Source organism: Lagenorhynchus albirostris, chromosome 9 (genome assembly GCF_949774975.1).
Source record: "Lagenorhynchus albirostris chromosome 9, mLagAlb1.1, whole genome shotgun sequence".
Classification (NCBI taxonomy): domain Eukaryota; kingdom Metazoa; phylum Chordata; class Mammalia; order Artiodactyla; family Delphinidae; genus Lagenorhynchus; species Lagenorhynchus albirostris.
The window spans coordinates 104,143,248-104,159,321 of record NC_083103.1 but is presented as its reverse complement, the minus strand read 5'-3'; the positions used below and the strand labels follow the sequence as shown (position 1 = coordinate 104,159,321).

Here is a 16,074-nt window from a genome sequence, read left to right as displayed (position 1 = left end):
AACAGGCTGTACTAACGTTACGATTAAATGTCGTCCAGGCCTCGTTGCCGGTGCACAGCCAGGTGCTACCTTCGCTTGAGGGTGTGGGTGGCACGGACCCTTTGGCGACCCTGCAGAGCCCCATGGCCAGACTGGAGGCCAAGGACGAGGAGGACTCAGAGGACTCGGAGGAGGAGGAGGAGGACGGCGGAGACACAGACCTGGACGACTGGGAGCCTGACCCCCCTCGGCCCTTCGACCCGCACGACCTGTGTACGTAGAGCCGCCTCTCGGGAGCGCGTGTGGGCGCAGGGCGGGCTGGCCCCTGCCGGGGCTCCTGGTGCAGATGCTGCTTCCGGTCTAGGTGTCGCCCTCACTCCATCCTCAGGCAGCCTGTGAAGGAGGCCCTGGCTGTCCCTAGAGTTCTGATTGTACTGATGAGCGAACTGAAGCCCAGGGGAAGCTGGGCCGCCTGCTCAGTGCCCCGGGGGGCCGGGGCTGGGTCAGGACCGAGCCTCAGTCTCTGATCCCAGAGCTCCAGCTGCCAGACCGTGATGTGGTCCAGTCCTGGCAGATCCGGCCATTTCCGATTCCACAAGTTCCCTTCCTGCTTTACCTCTCTTCATACCGACCTGAAAAAATGCCTGTTATAAAAAGACGCCTGTTCTGAAAAGACACCCCAGGCACCAGAGCGCTGCATTTTTCTAGCTTGACTAACGCTCCGCACAGTCTTGTGAGGTCGGCAGCTTTCCCAAGGTCGTGCTCAGTTGTTCAAGAGTCAGGGTTCGCACTCGGGTGTCTGCTGGCTGCAGGTGCCCAGGACGACTGCCTGTCCGTCCTGCCTGCTTGGGGGGTGGGTCCTGCTTCCACCTACCAAGCCCTTGCCACTGCCCATCAACTTCGTGCCTAGATGACAAAGTCCTTATCTCCCCTTGTGAGTTACGAGACTCTGCAGAGCTTTGAGGTCTCACCGTATTTCCCCTGGACCTTCTGTGTCGTGGTGGTAGGCCTGTTTGCATGGGGCCAGTGTTCATCTCCAGGCCCAAAGAAGGGCTTCCTCATTTGGCTTTTCTTTGAATTCATAAGTTTTCAAGGCAACTCCTTAGTCAAATACACAACACACAAGGTCACTTTATGTTATAAATATTAATACAAGATAGCTCTCCATTATTGGAGAACTGTGGAAATTGAAAATACCCATTTTCTAAGTCAGGTCATCGCACAGCCAGAGTTGGGTAAACTATAATTGGTTAATTAGATTTGTTTAGGGTCACGAGCATGCTCTCTGTGTGGCCCAGTCCCTTTTTCCCGTTTTGTGGCTGGACCTGTCTCATTCTGGCGGTGAGCTGACAGATGGGTGACACTGGGAAAGGGGGTGAACGTGGGTGCTTAGTGCCCACCGGTCACTCGCAGAATGAGCTGAAAGTACATGTCAGGGCTGGGCTAATTGTGTCATCCAGGCGAATGAAGGATGGGATGCTAAATTCATTCATGTCAGCATTACCTTCACACAGTACACACGGAAATCTCAAACTCAACAGCGCTTGTTCTGTTGATTTAGACATGCCCAGACAATAAGGCTTCTATAACTCCCTTTGAGGAAACTGATTAAACAGTATTGTCAGGTTTTTAAAAAACAGCTTTATTGTGATATAATTTACATACTAGAAAATTCACCTAATTTACATATTATAAAATTCTCATCAGATTTTGCAACATTTAGCCTAAGAAGCTCCTCTCTTCTCTTTTCAGACACGTTATAATTGATTTGCAAGTTTAATGCCACTATTTGAATGAACATCCAACAGAGGAATAAATCACGGGCTGCAAATTATTTCCGGCAGCTAATTCTGCCTGACTTTAGAAGAAAAGTACAGGATCTTAGTGGTCTCTGAGGAGGAATGTGTTACAATGGAATGGGTATTGCAGCTGTAGGAGTGCATTGAGTTTGGGCTGGGAAGTTTAGATTTGGGGATTTTTCAGGTTGGAGCTTTTCCCCTGAGACTGTCACGTTGAGGATTGCTGTCTCATGCAGGGTGTGAGGAGTGCAATAACGCACACCCGTCCGTGTGCCCGAAGCACGGCCCCCTGCATCCGATCCCCAACCGGCCGGTGCTGACCCGCGCGCGGGCCAGCCTCCCCCTGGTGCTGTACATCGACAGGTTCCTGGGCGGTGTGTTCTCCAAAAGGCGTATCCCCAAGCGCACCCAGTTCGGCCCCGTGGAGGGGCCGCTGGTCAGGGAGTCGGAGCTGAAGGACTGTTACATCCACCTCAAGGTAATTTCTGCTTCAACATAGTCCAGTCTCGTTCCGACGATTTTTAAGGGGCACACGTTTTCCCACCAAGCCTCTTCATGCAATCTCATAGCAGTTCGCTAGTAGTTTTCTTTCTATGCTTGACTTGTTTCAAATGGAGACGTTTTCTCTCTCACCAATGACACGGAGGGTACGGTTTCAGTCCCCGAAGTCTCAATGTGAATAATTCTGAGAGGTGTAGTTCTCAGGGGCTGGATTAGTCTGGGAGGGCTGCCAGGATCAAACACGACAGACCGGGGCAGCTTAAAGAACCGATGTTTGTTTTCTCACAGTCCTGGAGGCTGGAAGTCCAAGGCCAAGGTGCAGGCAAGGCTGGCCCCCGGTGAGGCTGCTCTCCTTGGCTTGCAGGTGGCTGCCCTGCGGCTGCCTTTGCACAGGGCTGTCCCTGTCTGCAAGGTGCCTCTGCAGCTTCTCTGTGTGGTCTGATCTCCCTTTCCTATGAGGACACCAGTCAGATGGGATTGGGACCCACTCTTTCAAAGCCCTGTCTCCGAATGCAGTTACATTCTGGGCTATTGGGGGGCTAGGGCTTCAACATACGCATTTGGGGGGGGACACAATTCATCCCATAAAAGGGACTCGACAGCTTATTTTTCAAATTAACTGTGACTGGAGCACAGAATTACGTCGACTCGTGTTATCTGTTAAGTGCCCATAATGTTTTTAGGAAAACCTCTTTGCAGTTTTTTTTAAAAATTAATTAATTACTCTATTTTTGGCTGTGTTGGGTCTTCGTTTCTGTGCGAGGGCTTTCTCTAGTTGCCGCGAGTGGGGGCCACTCTTCATCGCGCTACACGGGCCTCTCACTGTCGCGGCCTCTCTTGTTGCGGAGCACAGGCTCCAGATGCGCAGGCTCAGTAGTTGTGGCTCACGGGCCTAGTTGCTCCGCGGCATGTGGAATCTTCCCAGACCAGGGCTCGAACCCGTGTCCCCGGCGTTGGCAGGCATATTCTCAACCACTGCGCCACCAGGGAAGCCCCTAATTAGTCGCATTTTTTGATGTGTTAGTTAATGATGAAATATCAACCAAAGCTGTACACTCAGGGTGCTAACTTTTAGATTTTGCTAAGTAATCCTTCTGTAGGTGAGTCTTCAGAAAGTATCTTTTTCCTGTTCCATTCAGCAAGACACAATTCCAGTATCTTTCTAGATACAAAGGGGAGAATCAGCATATCTGGTTAATTTCAGGAACAATATCTTGTATGTCATTACATGAATATCTGTCACATTAGAGGTTTTGTGTATGTGTGTCTTTTTACTTTCACTCTGGTTGCAGGTTTCTCTTGATAAAGGTGACAGAAAAGACAGGGATTTGCACGAAGACCTGTGGTTTGAGTTGTCTGACGAGACCCTTTGTAACTGGATGATGTTCGTGCGCCCGGCCCAGAATCACCTGGAGCAGAACCTGGTGGCTTACCAGTATGGCCACCACGTGTACTACACAACAATCAAGAATGTGGAGCCCAAGCAAGAGCTTAAGGTACAGTGCTGGGTCAGTGGCGCCTTGGCTAGGAATTGCAATTGCTTCATGCTTTTCCTACTTTTCTTTTCCCTTTGCAGAGGGATTCTTTAAACAATGGTCCTTTTCTTGTAATTCACTTACTTACTGAGCACTTGCTGTGTACTGTACACTTCTAATAATCCCACAAATAAAACAGAATGAAAAGTATATGACTTTTGAGATCTATCAAAGGCATTCATGAAGGTATTAGGCCCAGGGGTGAGGAAGTAGTTGTTTTGGGGGCACAGGCAGGTCTGTGTGATTAAAGATGGGCTTACTTCACATCATTTACACATTCTAAGGAAGAGTTAGTTGGGAAACAGGAGATCTTGTAAAATGGAATTCAGATGTATGGGCGAGATTTCTTTATCTGAAGACTCATTTTACCCAAAGAATTCTATGCACTGACTTCTGATTTTAGGAATATATTTTGGGGGGATAACACTCTGTAGGAATTTGTCTAAATATTAACTCTTGATGATTAATGAAAATTCCGCTATGATTCTAAGGGAAAATCCCCTCTGCCCCCCACTACCCGTGCCCGTTTTTAAAGCTATGTTAGGAACATGGTAAAAAGAGGGGGTCAAAATATTAAAGTTATAAATGAAAAATATGTTAGAAATGATTGCTTTGGTACATGAACACTGAATAGCACTGTGCCTCAGTGTGGTAAAGTGAGAAATAGATACTTCTTTGGGGGGAACAAAGACCTAGACTTTGTTTAAAAGCTGTACGAACCCTGCGTCTTTGAAACCGTCAAGTTTAGATAATCCATAACCTCCAAAGAAAATGTGTAGAAGGAGATTCACATCTCACACCTGTATTCCAGTAAATTCTTGATATTGAATGAGTACTTTTAACTGTGGAGGGGAGATTATTTTCTCTTTTAATGCAGTAGAAGGCAGACAGATACAATTAAATAAGAATAATAGTTCAATATAATGAACAACCAAAACAACAGATAAAAAGAAAGCAACAGAATGGGGGAAATATTTGTAATACATGTTAAAAGGTTTGAGTATACAAACTGAGAGAAAGTTGTGTGCCTCTAACATCACTACATCCAGATGGACAATAAATAAGTATCAGGAATAGACTTTATTTGGGGGAGGACTCAAATAGTAAAGAAATGTTAAAAATTTTTTTTAAAGGTTGATCATTTAAAAACCCTTAAAGCAACTATGAGTTAATATTTTTGTTAATTTAAACTAGCAAAAATAAACAGATATAATACAAGGAGTGTGAGGGTGTAAAAAATAGGGATGTTTGTTTCAGAATTGCAATATTTTATAGAATATTTCTGACAGTAGGCAGCAAAAATGTTCTCGGCTGAGTAAACCCAATCCTTGAAAATAAGTCTGAGGAAATAATTATAAGCAAAGATAGAGCTAGCTACATTAGAATTTTGTAATTTTTTTGCTGACTCAGACATTAAGATGCACCATTATTTTGCATACCATTGAGAAAACACTGCCAGCTGAGCTATGTTACAGTGCTTATTTTAATCAACAGAAGTAGTTATTTTATTTTTATGGCAGGAGCTATTTTGGACTTATTTAGACACAATTTTGAAATCACATCACACTTACGCATATTTAAAAAGGCACACTATAAGCAAAAGAAATTGGTTCAGGTATAAACTGCTTTCTGTGCAGTCTGACTTTTTTTTCTTTAACTGGATCATTGTTTTACTTTATCATGGATGTTTGTGCTTTTGTCTATCTGTCATCTTCTGTACCATCAAGGTGCTGATGATGATGCAGTGCTTTTAGAATAAGTGCTCCTCTGTTACCTCTGCGATATTTTTCCAAGCCACTGATAGCTTTTCTGTAAGTTTTGATGCCGTGCTTTCCCATTGACCGAACCCATATGTGTCTTTTTCCTCAATTGAAACACATGTCCTTGGAAGCTGAGAGTTTTTTGATCAAGTCAGTGGGAAGTTTCTGATCACTTGATGTTTGATACCTTAATGAGAGTTCCTCTGGTATGATCACACCAGCCTTGCATTGCTTTGAAATTTCTTTCGTTTATTCTGAGGGAGATGGCAGGTTTTTTTTGGCCTTCATTTTCATTGCTTGGCAAGTGTAGCACCTCACGGGGTGCCAGTGGGACACATAACCGGAATGAGGTGAGAATGGAAAGATCTCGGCCAGGTTTGTGCAGGAGCAAAGGCAGGTGGTCACAGCTACGTCAGGGCAGTGACCGCAGAATGCCATGGATTGGGAGGCGCACTCTGATTTCTGCATCAGAGAATATGAGAAACATACCTCTTGGAATCGATGAACAAGGCAGAATTTATAACAGCAGAATGATAAACTACCTAAAAGTCCAACCACAGGGTCATGGTCAAGTAAAGTATAGAGTACAGACTCTGTAGAATATTATTCCACAGTTGAAAATGAAGTCTCTCAGTGTGATTATTTCCATATGGTTAAAATAATGTTCCACAACAATTGTATATGATGGATTCATTTAGTGACCCAAACATGGACTTTGTACTATGTTCCAGACACTAGGAGAAGACAGACTGGTGCCCTGCGTTCAAGGAACTTGTCCTCCAGAGGGGAGGTGGGCAGAAAGGTGTAAATAAGCAAATAATATCAAATAGTGGGAAGTGCTGTGAAGGACACAAAAGGTGTGAAAGGAGCAGATAACAGAAAGGCCCCAATTTAGGTGTGACGGGAGAGGGCGGGCCTTGCTGAGGAGGTGACAGTGAAGAACCCAACATTCCTGGTGGTGGAACAGCAAGGGCAAGAACTCTACATGTTGGAGGAACTGAAGGTGGGTAAAGGAGGGTGGTGGGAGCCCTTTGCAGACCAGCGTCGAGCACCTGAGGTTTACTGAGAACCAAGCAGCTGTTGCAGGCCATTAAGCATGGGAGTGAGTGATGAAATCCGACTGTGTTTCCAGAAGACCGCGCTGGCTTCTGTGTGGGGACTGGAATGCAGGGAGCGAGAGTGGAAAAGCAGAGGCTTGTTAGAAAACCAGGCAAGAGTTCATCTTGGTGTGCGTCTAGGTGGGCGGAGAGACGGAGGACGTCTGAGCCACCGAGAGTTCTTACTGAGGCATTACAGAAGAAAACAGAAATATGGTGGTCCAGGGGCTAAGGCTCCACGCTCCCAATGCAGGGGGCCCGGGTTCAATCCCTGGTCAGGGAACTAGATCCCACATGCCATGACTAAGAGTTCGCATGCCACAACTAAAGATCCCTCCTGCCGCAACTAAGACCCAGCACAGCCAAATAAATAAATATATTTTAAAAAGGATTAGCTTTTAGATTTCAAGTCTGAGCAACTGTGTGGAAGGTGGGGTATTTACTGAGATGGGGAAGGTAGGCAGGGGTGGGGGCGAGGAGGAGAGCATCTGGAAGTCAGGTCCGGACAAGCGCCATCAGGCAGGTAGTAGAATGTAGGTAGAGGGCAGGAGGGGAGGGTCTGGGGTAGAGGCAGTGACCTGGGAGTCATTAGCACAGAGTTGGCTGCAATGGGTGCGATCACCTCAGGAAGAAATAAGAAGGCCCTGGACTTGGACTACGCTTCGAGGAACAGCGCTGTTCAGGGTGCGGGAGGGGAAGGACAGCCAGACAGGGAGACTGAGCAGAAGCGGCCCGCAGGGTAGGGCGGAGGAAGGGGCTCAGGAAGGTGGCGTAGCTCTGGTGACCCAGCAGTGTTGGGGTGGAGCCACCATGATCACAGCTGTGGAGAAACCTGTGTTTAAATACAGATAAAAGAATTGGAAGAGGGCTTCCCTGGTGGTGCAGTGGTTGAGAGTCCGCCTGCCGGTGCAGCGGACACGGGTTCGTGCCCCGGTCCGGGAGGATCCCACGTGCTGCGGAGCGGCTGGGCCTGTGAGCCATGGCCGCTGAGCCTGCGCGTCCGGAGCCTGTGCTCTGCAACGGGAGAGGCCACAGCAGTGAGAGGCCCACGTACCTTAGGAAAAAGAAAAAAAAGAATTGGAAGAGGCTCTGCTTCATGCAGATCAAGAGACTATTGATGTTATCTCTCGTGAAGTTGTTCTAATAACAAAACCAGTTTTTTATCTTTTTATTTTTTACATTTTATTTATTGATTTTTTTGGCCTCACCGCTCGGCACGTGGCATCTCAGTGCCCCGACCAGGAATCGAACCCGTGCCCCCTGCAGTGGAGGCGCGGAGTCCTAACCACTGGACCGCCAGGGAAGTCCCACAGTTTTTTACAAAGGAAAAAGAAAACACACAGTGTGTCTTGGCAGGCGAACTTCCTGACTGACCGTCTGCGCTAATGGGGTCACCTCACAGTTCGGCTTCTTTTGTTTGTTTGTTTTCCGTGGGCTGTAGAAAATCCTGAATTGTTTCCTGTGAGCAGGAGGGGGGATTGAAGCACGTGAAGCACATCTGGTGATGCCCTTAGTCCTTGATGATGTACTTGGCTCTTGCAGGTGTGGTATGCTGCTTCCTATGCCGAGTTTGTGAACCGGAAGATTCATGACATTTCCGAGGAAGAAAGGAAAGGTGCTTGGACTTTTTCATTTATTTTGTATTTCATATATTGATTCTAAATTGTATATATTACTTAACATCTTTAGGCAATGTCTAATTTTTCTATCTCTCTGTATTTAAGATATTCTAATAGGTTCTTTAGAGCTGCACATCCCTGTCTAATTCTAGGGTCAAATGACAATGACATATTTACATTTCTTTCATGGGTGCTGGAAAGTAGTATTTAATATAATGAAAACCTCCAAATACTAAATTAGGACCTAGATCAGAGGACGATCCCTATCGAGATGTAATCATCTCTGAACACGGCAAGGTAGGCATTGACTTTGTCGTCAAAGTAAATGTCACTGAAGTACAACCTACGTACAGAAAAGTGCGCAAATCCTAGTAAGGGCCCAATGAATTTTCATAACGTGAGGACACCTGGGCAACCCGCACCCAGATCAAGACACAGAGCGTGGCCATGGCCCCAGGACTCCCCTGAGCCTTGTAATTCCTCCTCACTCCCAAGGGTAACTAATCTCCCGACTTCAACACCACAGATATGATGATGTGCTTGTTACCAAACTTTTTATAAATGGAATTATGTGATATGTACATTTCTGGTGTCTGGGAATCTTTTGTTTGTGAGATTCTTCCATACTGTTCTGTATTAATGTAATTTGTTTATTCTCATTGCCATTTGGGTTTCCATTGTGTGAATGTACTGCAATTCACTGATCTATTTCTACCATAGAAATGTGGGCTGCACAATGCAATCCTGGCACTGACTAGCTGGAGTGAGGTCACATTCTGCAGGTCAAGGGCAGAGTCCTCCACAAGGCCCTCCCGACTTCAGACAGTAGTCTCAAGCCCTGGGGGTCCCACGCCCCCTGCACTTCTGACCAGCTAGCTACAATTTAGGGAGTTCCTGCTAACCCCCTTATGTCTGATAATTCCCTAGCACGATTCATGGGACTCAGAAAAGTGCTGTACTTATGAGTACCATTGTAGTATAAAGGATGCACGTGGGGACCAGGCAAATGGAGAGACACTCAGGGCAAAGTTTGGGAGGATCCCAAATGTGAAGCTCCCATGTCCTTAGGCTGTGTCACGACCCTGGAGCACTGATGTATGATTACCAGCCTAGAAGGCTCACCTGAGCTTCTGTGTCCAGAGTTTTTCTCAAGGCATCATCACGTAGGTGTGAGCGATTGGCTCCTTGGCCTGTGATTGAACTTGCTCTCCAGCCCCTGCTCCCCTGCCTGGTTGATACCACCTGGCTCAAAGCCCCAACCCTGTAAGCAGAAGGTTGGTCTTCCTGACACAGCCAGCCCCATCCTGAGCCATCTCATTAGCATAAACTCAGGTATGGTCACAGATCACCAGGAATAACAAAGACGTGCTTCTTACTTGGAGATTCCAAAGATTTAGAGGCTATTTCCCAGGGACCGGGGACAAATGCCAGCAAAATTCTTTATTATACAGCAGGGTCGTTTCCCGTTTCTGGCTAACGTGAGGGTGCCACTGTGCACATTCTTGCATGTCTTTTAGTGAACATATGTGCATATTTCTGTTGCGTGCACATCTAGGAGTGGATTGCTGGGTCATACGGTATACACATAATCAGCTTTAATGGGTACTTCTGAACATTTTGCTAAAGTGATTACCTTGGGCATTGATTTTCAAGTTATTTGTGGTACAGTATACCATCTGATTATGAAACTTGGATCTGAATCACTGGGTTATCTGCATACAGATTTCCATTGTAGCACTCCTTGTCTTTCCAGTGTGGTAAGGTCGTGTGTGTGTGTGTGTGTTGTATGTATTGCGGGGTGGGAGAGGGTAGCACAAGGGTGTTTGTTCCTTTGATGTCTTATGCAAATATATCAGAAAACAAGATCCTAAAAATTATTCTCTGTCAAACTTTAGCCTTTGATTTTATAACAGAACAGCAGACATTGCGTATTTATGAACACTGGGCTACGCTGAGATGGGAATGGTGTGGGTACTGGGCATCTGAGTTTTATTGGTGCCTGTTGATCACCAGCCTCCGTGGTTTCTCTCCCACGACTGCAGTTCTTCGAGAGCAAGAGAAGAATTGGCCCTGCTACGAATGTAACCGCCGATTTATAAGCTCAGAGCAGCTGCAGCAGCATCTCAATTCGCATGATGAGAAACTGGATGTGTTTAGCAGGTATAATAATAAGGGGGAAGATTTCAAAAACTTCGTTTTTAAAGTTCCAGTGTCGTTTCTATATCATCTGTGAATTTATGGGTCTGTGTGTGTGTGTGCGCACACACGCGCGCTTGTGTGTAGACAGGTAACCAGGGAGGCTGCTGAAGGGCATTTCTTATCCGTCATTTCCTTTTTTCCCCTGGTCCTCATTACTACTTGTGTCTTTTCCAGCATAACCAATACCCAGCAATAGGACATCTTTTCACCTTAGTAAAATCTCCCCTAACTAGAGATTCTGAAATAGGAATTCTTCTGATTTTCAAACTGTTTTCAGTAGTAGGATTCCTTCATCAGACTAAGTCCTATGTTTAATTCCCACTATATAAAAAAGGTAGGTGAAGGAGAATTCCACAGGATGGGGTAGGCAGCAGCTGGATCACATAGGCCTGATGGGTAGTGGCAGGAAATTTGAATTTAATTCTATGTGTGATAAGAAGTCTTTAGAGTCTGCTGATCAAGGGATATTGTGATGTTAGTTACATTTCTAAACATAACTGTGGATAAAAATAAAACCATCACCTTAGCTTGTATTGCAGTAAGAGTGAAGACAGGGAGTCCAGTTAGAAGCTATTTCAACAGTTCAGATGAAAAATGAGAGTGGTTCCGGGCAGAGTGGTCCCGGTGGGACAGATGTAGGGTTGCCAGCTTTTACGTGATTTGAAAAGAGAGGAGATGGTGTGAAATGGCCTTTAGGGAAGTGGGAGAGTAAATATTCCAGGGAAGTCCGGTGTGATGGCCTGCAACGTGAGTGAGGGCTCATGTGAGTCACGGCTGTGTCGTCACCAAGTGTCGTTCGCTGCGAGGGTGCCGGTGCAGAGCTGGCAGGAAGTCGGTTTCACCAAGCGCGTGCAACGCAGCAAGAGTGATGAAGCAGCAGTGGGGAGGGAAGAGCATGTACAAGGGAGTGACTCCAATGAAGGACCTTGGAGCTTATGAGTGGAAGGACGGAGATAAAACACGAAGAGGATGCAGGACTGCAGACAGGGCACAGGACTGGACTGGAGCTGGTGGTGAGGCAGAAGGATCGTTGAGTCCAGGTGCCTGAGGGCGTGAGCTGGAAAGTTAGGACACCGTGTAGGAGCGGGCGAGGCATGGCATCAGGACAGTGGGGATTCCGCACCTCCCAAGGACGACAAGGCTGAGGGTGTGACCATGGGAGCAAACATCTGGGGTGCATGGAGGACACAGCAGGAGTTCCATCGCTCCCTCCTGTGTTTCCCGAAAACTCCGATCGTGGCTCTGTTATAGCACTTTTTATATTCTATTGTGAGGTTTGGTTTACATGTCTGCTGCCTCTACTGGACATGTGAGGGTAAAAACTGTTGCATATAACTTACCGTCTTTAGTGTCAAGCTCCATGCGTGACACATTGTAGATAAAAATGTTTGCTAGCCAGCTGTTAAAAGAAATTTGAGACAATTAGGCAAATTTGAACTTTGGCTAGATTTAATAAATGTTGAGCAACTATCACTTATTTTTTAGGTGCGATAAAGTTGTTGTGGAGATATGTGTATTATATATACAAATATATGTCCTTATGTTTTAGAGGTACATATTGAAATATTTACAGATGAAATGATGTCTGGGATTTATTTCAAAATAGCCTAATGGGTATGTGTGTGGGAGAAGTGGTGAGGCTATAGATGGGATAAAACTGGCCATGAGTTGATAAGTATTGAAATGAGGTAGCGGGTACACTGGCCTCCTTGTATTCTCCACATTTGCCGAGGTTCGGAATTTCCCATAATAAAGAATCTTTTAATGTGGTGTTTACTGGACGTGCTATGGAACCGGTGCATTAGAAATTTGTTCTGACCTTCCAGAAGATTATAGTAAAACAAGGGCGTTCCTTTGACTCGATAGCCACATTCCATGGAAGGAACATGAGGTGAGCAAGGGGAAGACTGGAATCTTGTATCCAGGACACACACTAGGCGTGTTCTGTCCTGCCTGCATTGCTCACAGAATCGCAGAGATGTGTGTGAGCTCCCAGAATTTTTGGTAGCAAAATGGTGTCAGTGCTTTGACTTTTTAAACCTCCTTTTATTCTGAATAATTTAAGACATCTCTTTGAGCTATGTAGATGGCAAAGATGAGAAATTTGGAGAGCGTGCATGAGCAAAGTGATTGTTTCCATCAGAAAAAAAGAATCAGGAAAAGAAATCAAGTGAGAGGAAATCAAGATTTGGGGTGAATCAGGATCATTCAGGGAAATATTTGTTGCGCAGTATTGTGTAACCATGACTATCTATAACCCAATGTCTTGTCCCCAGAACAAGAGGCAGAGGAAGGGGGCGAGGCAAGAGGCGGTTTGGCCCAGGTCGGCGGCCGGGACGCCCTCCCAAATTTATCCGCTTGGAAATAACCAGTGAAAATGGGGAAAAGTGTGATGATGGGACACAGGTATGGGGGATGGGAAAGCAAGAGCTCTTCTTGGATGCTTGGTTAGAGAACTTATGAGAACCATTACTGGATTCAAATACAAACGCCTCTCAGAGGGTGATGGGCCTGCCTGTCAGTGCTGTGCTGCCTGGTAATTAAAGTCTGACTAGAGAAAGGCTAAAAAGAACGTTGTTTCAAACGTTACTTACAACAAAAACCCAACTCTGCTGCCCTAAAGGTTTGAAATTGTCCAGAGACATTACTGGGGGACTCTGTTTAATTAGTTTAAACAATTAAAATGATGATATTCCAGAAGAGTCCTGTCATAGTCTTTTCCTCACAAAATGATCTGGAATGTCTCATGGTTTTTACATCCTGTGGATGGTTACCTAACTAATTTTCTCAGAAGGAAAATATTCTTTTCTGAGCATAACGACGCTAGTCATTTAAAAAGTAAAGCAGCAATTCTAAATCCTAGCACTAATGTCTATCTAGGTAGGGAAGTAATTGCTGGTTATTGCAATTTCAGGACTTGCTGCATTTTCCCACCAAGGAGCAGTTCGATGAGGCTGAACCTGCAACTCTGAATGGGCTGGACCAACCAGAGCAGCCCGCGCTCGCAGTCCCTCAGCTGCCACCGGAAGCCCAGTCTTCTCTGGAGCACGAGACGGAAACGCACGAGCTGCACCTGCAGCCCCAGCACGAGGAGAGCGTGCTGCCAGCCCAGAGCACCCTGACGGCCGACGACATGCGCAGGGCCAAACGCATCCGGGTAAGTGGGACGCCCGCCCCGCCCTCTCCCAGCCCTGCGCCCCGCGGGCGCTGACCTCTGTCTAGGCGGCCAGCCGCGTAGGTGCCCTGCCGTTCACCACCACTTCTAAGGCTTGCTTGCGTCTAGCCTATCACAGGCTCAAGCCCCTTGTTTTGGAAGAAAGTATGAAGTGTTTCTCTGGGTCTCTGGGTCCTGTGGCAGGCTGGCATGGCCGGTCCTAGATTCCATCAATTTAGCAGTGACTCAGAAGCCTGGCTCTTGGTAGCCTCCGGACTAGTGTGGTTAGAGTAGAATAACTCTCTGGATGCCTAAACTCACAGATTGGAAATGGAGAGATAAGTACACTGAGTTGTAATAGTTACTTACATTGAAGCCAGGCTAATCTGTGCCTAATCATAGCTCTCAAGTCAGTTTGGGGTTTTGAATTTGTTTATCAATGGTTTCCAAGGGGAGACTGGCAAATGCCAGGACCCGTCAGTGCACAGGGACCTGAGTTCAAGTTGATCTGGCAGGTGCAGCGCACACACGGGGACAGCTCGGAGCTAAGCTCCAGGTTCGGGGGTAGGGCAGTGTCTCACCCGCGTGACCGGTGACTTGACTTCAGGCCATGTGGCTGCAGGGCCTCCATGGCTGCCTGGCCCGGTGTGTTTTGTCCCTATTTCACAGACAGCGTTGAGTGTGCGTTAGGACCTGCGGGGGATGCATGTGGAGAGCAACGTGGTTTTGTGAGATCAGTGTCTGTGCGGACAATTGACATACAGAAGAGAATGACTTAAACCCGTGATTGTGGTAGCAGGACGTTTAAAGACTTTTCTTAATCCTTTATGCAGATGAAAGAGACTTTTTGTATAACTTCCCAGGCTTTACAGTTTCTAGGTGGACGATCATTTTAGCTTATGTTTCTTTGGGTCTTACTTGCCGATAGGCTAGAAGGGACCTTGAACAATAGTCTAGTCCGTGCCTTCATTTAAAAATACATTTAAATGTTTGTTCTGTATGACAGCGTGGAAGAACTCTGAGCAATCAGGCTAAATAGACTTTATAAGGGTCCTGAAATGGAAACGTATAAAACTTATGGCTCCATGTGTATTATTTCAAAAGGATATGTAAACCTACATAAATACACACCAGAAAGGCAAAAGGCTCTGCATACCTTCCATCCGTCATGCCACATGATTCCCAATCTGTGTTTCACTCTTTCTTGGGCAATTACTATCTTTTCTGCTTTGGCCATTCTGATTTTTCACTAGGTCCGTAGAAATGCTTTCTAGATTGAATTTTTTGAAGGAAAAACCCAAAGCCCACATGTTTCGTGAGGTGTGGATGTGTAAGCATAGTGTAGCCATGATCGTACTTGTGTTCTGGAATCAACTGGGTTACTGGTTTTGGAACAAGGTTCCTTGTGTCAAAGCAAAAGCCATGTGTATGTGGCTTTTGGAGGTCAGTCTTAGGTGAGCGATGTTTTTTTTTTTTCCTCTCACACATTCTAAAAAGCAGGGGCTATGTATTTTTTCATCTTTTCTATCCAGATTGGTAATGACCAACTGAAGGGAAGCCTTCCAACCCCATTGGTAATGTAACTATTTTTCTCTCCTCTAATGCTGCCTGCTCAGTTGGAGCTGCAGGTACGTTTGTTTCCTGTGTTTCACTCACATAACAGAATGTTATTTAAGTGTTTGCCTGACCTGCTGTTCTTTGCAACCTGTACTTACTAAATCCTGGTGGAAACGACAGTTTGGTTGCTACAGTCAATGCAAATTAGTTAATGAATAATGATAATTTATTTTCAAATAGTGAGTGGGCTGCAGTTTGCTCATACACAAAATGAAGGGTAGGACTAAGTGATCTCCAAGGTCCCTTCCAGCTCTGAAACAACTGAATGACTTCTGCAGTGGCACCGAGTTCTGACTGTATGTTCAGCACTGCCTAGGTGCACAGTAGAAATTTCACTGGTGTCCTGTCCTCTGGGATCTTCCAGTCTAATTAGGGAGGCAATGCTAATGTAAGGTGGGTCACAGTTAAGTGCTACACGTAAAGGTAGAGCCTGTAATTGCTATCAGAAGTTGGAAGAGTGAAAGGCCAAAGAAAGCTGGAGTTGGGGAATAATTCATAGATGAAGTGAGAGTTAAACTGGGAAAGAGAGACAGGAAGAAGGGAGATGGTTTCAGAGGACGGCAGCCATAGCATCAAAGGCCGACACCCAGGAATTGTTTGGTGTGGTTGCTGGCCGGACCTGAGCACGGGTACCACCTGGAGGGTCGTGGAGAGTAGCACATACCGGGCGAGGCTAGCCCAATAGAGGTTTTGAAAACTGGGCAGAAAACAGGCCAGAGAAAAGTTGTTTAAAAAAAAAAAAAGCCAACAAACATGATTGATTTCCTTTTAATGTTAGGATCAAAATAATATGAAAATTAGTCAGTTTAGGTTC

At 46.0% G+C, this 16,074-nt stretch overlaps 1 protein-coding gene across 1 annotated transcript in view; it reads left to right on the top strand.

Moving 5' to 3' along the window:
* PRDM10 (PR/SET domain 10) overlaps window positions 1-16,074 on the top strand; it is an 85,502-nt gene that overhangs the window by 47,187 nt on the left and 22,241 nt on the right. The window contains exons 5-11 of the mRNA XM_060160791.1: window positions 39-252; window positions 2,015-2,256; window positions 3,572-3,775; window positions 8,214-8,286; window positions 10,333-10,450; window positions 12,766-12,895; window positions 13,404-13,646. Of these exons, the coding sequence (XP_060016774.1) occupies window positions 39-252; window positions 2,015-2,256; window positions 3,572-3,775; window positions 8,214-8,286; window positions 10,333-10,450; window positions 12,766-12,895; window positions 13,404-13,646 (1,224 nt within the window). The remainder of the gene's footprint in view (window positions 1-38; window positions 253-2,014; window positions 2,257-3,571; window positions 3,776-8,213; window positions 8,287-10,332; window positions 10,451-12,765; window positions 12,896-13,403; window positions 13,647-16,074) is intronic.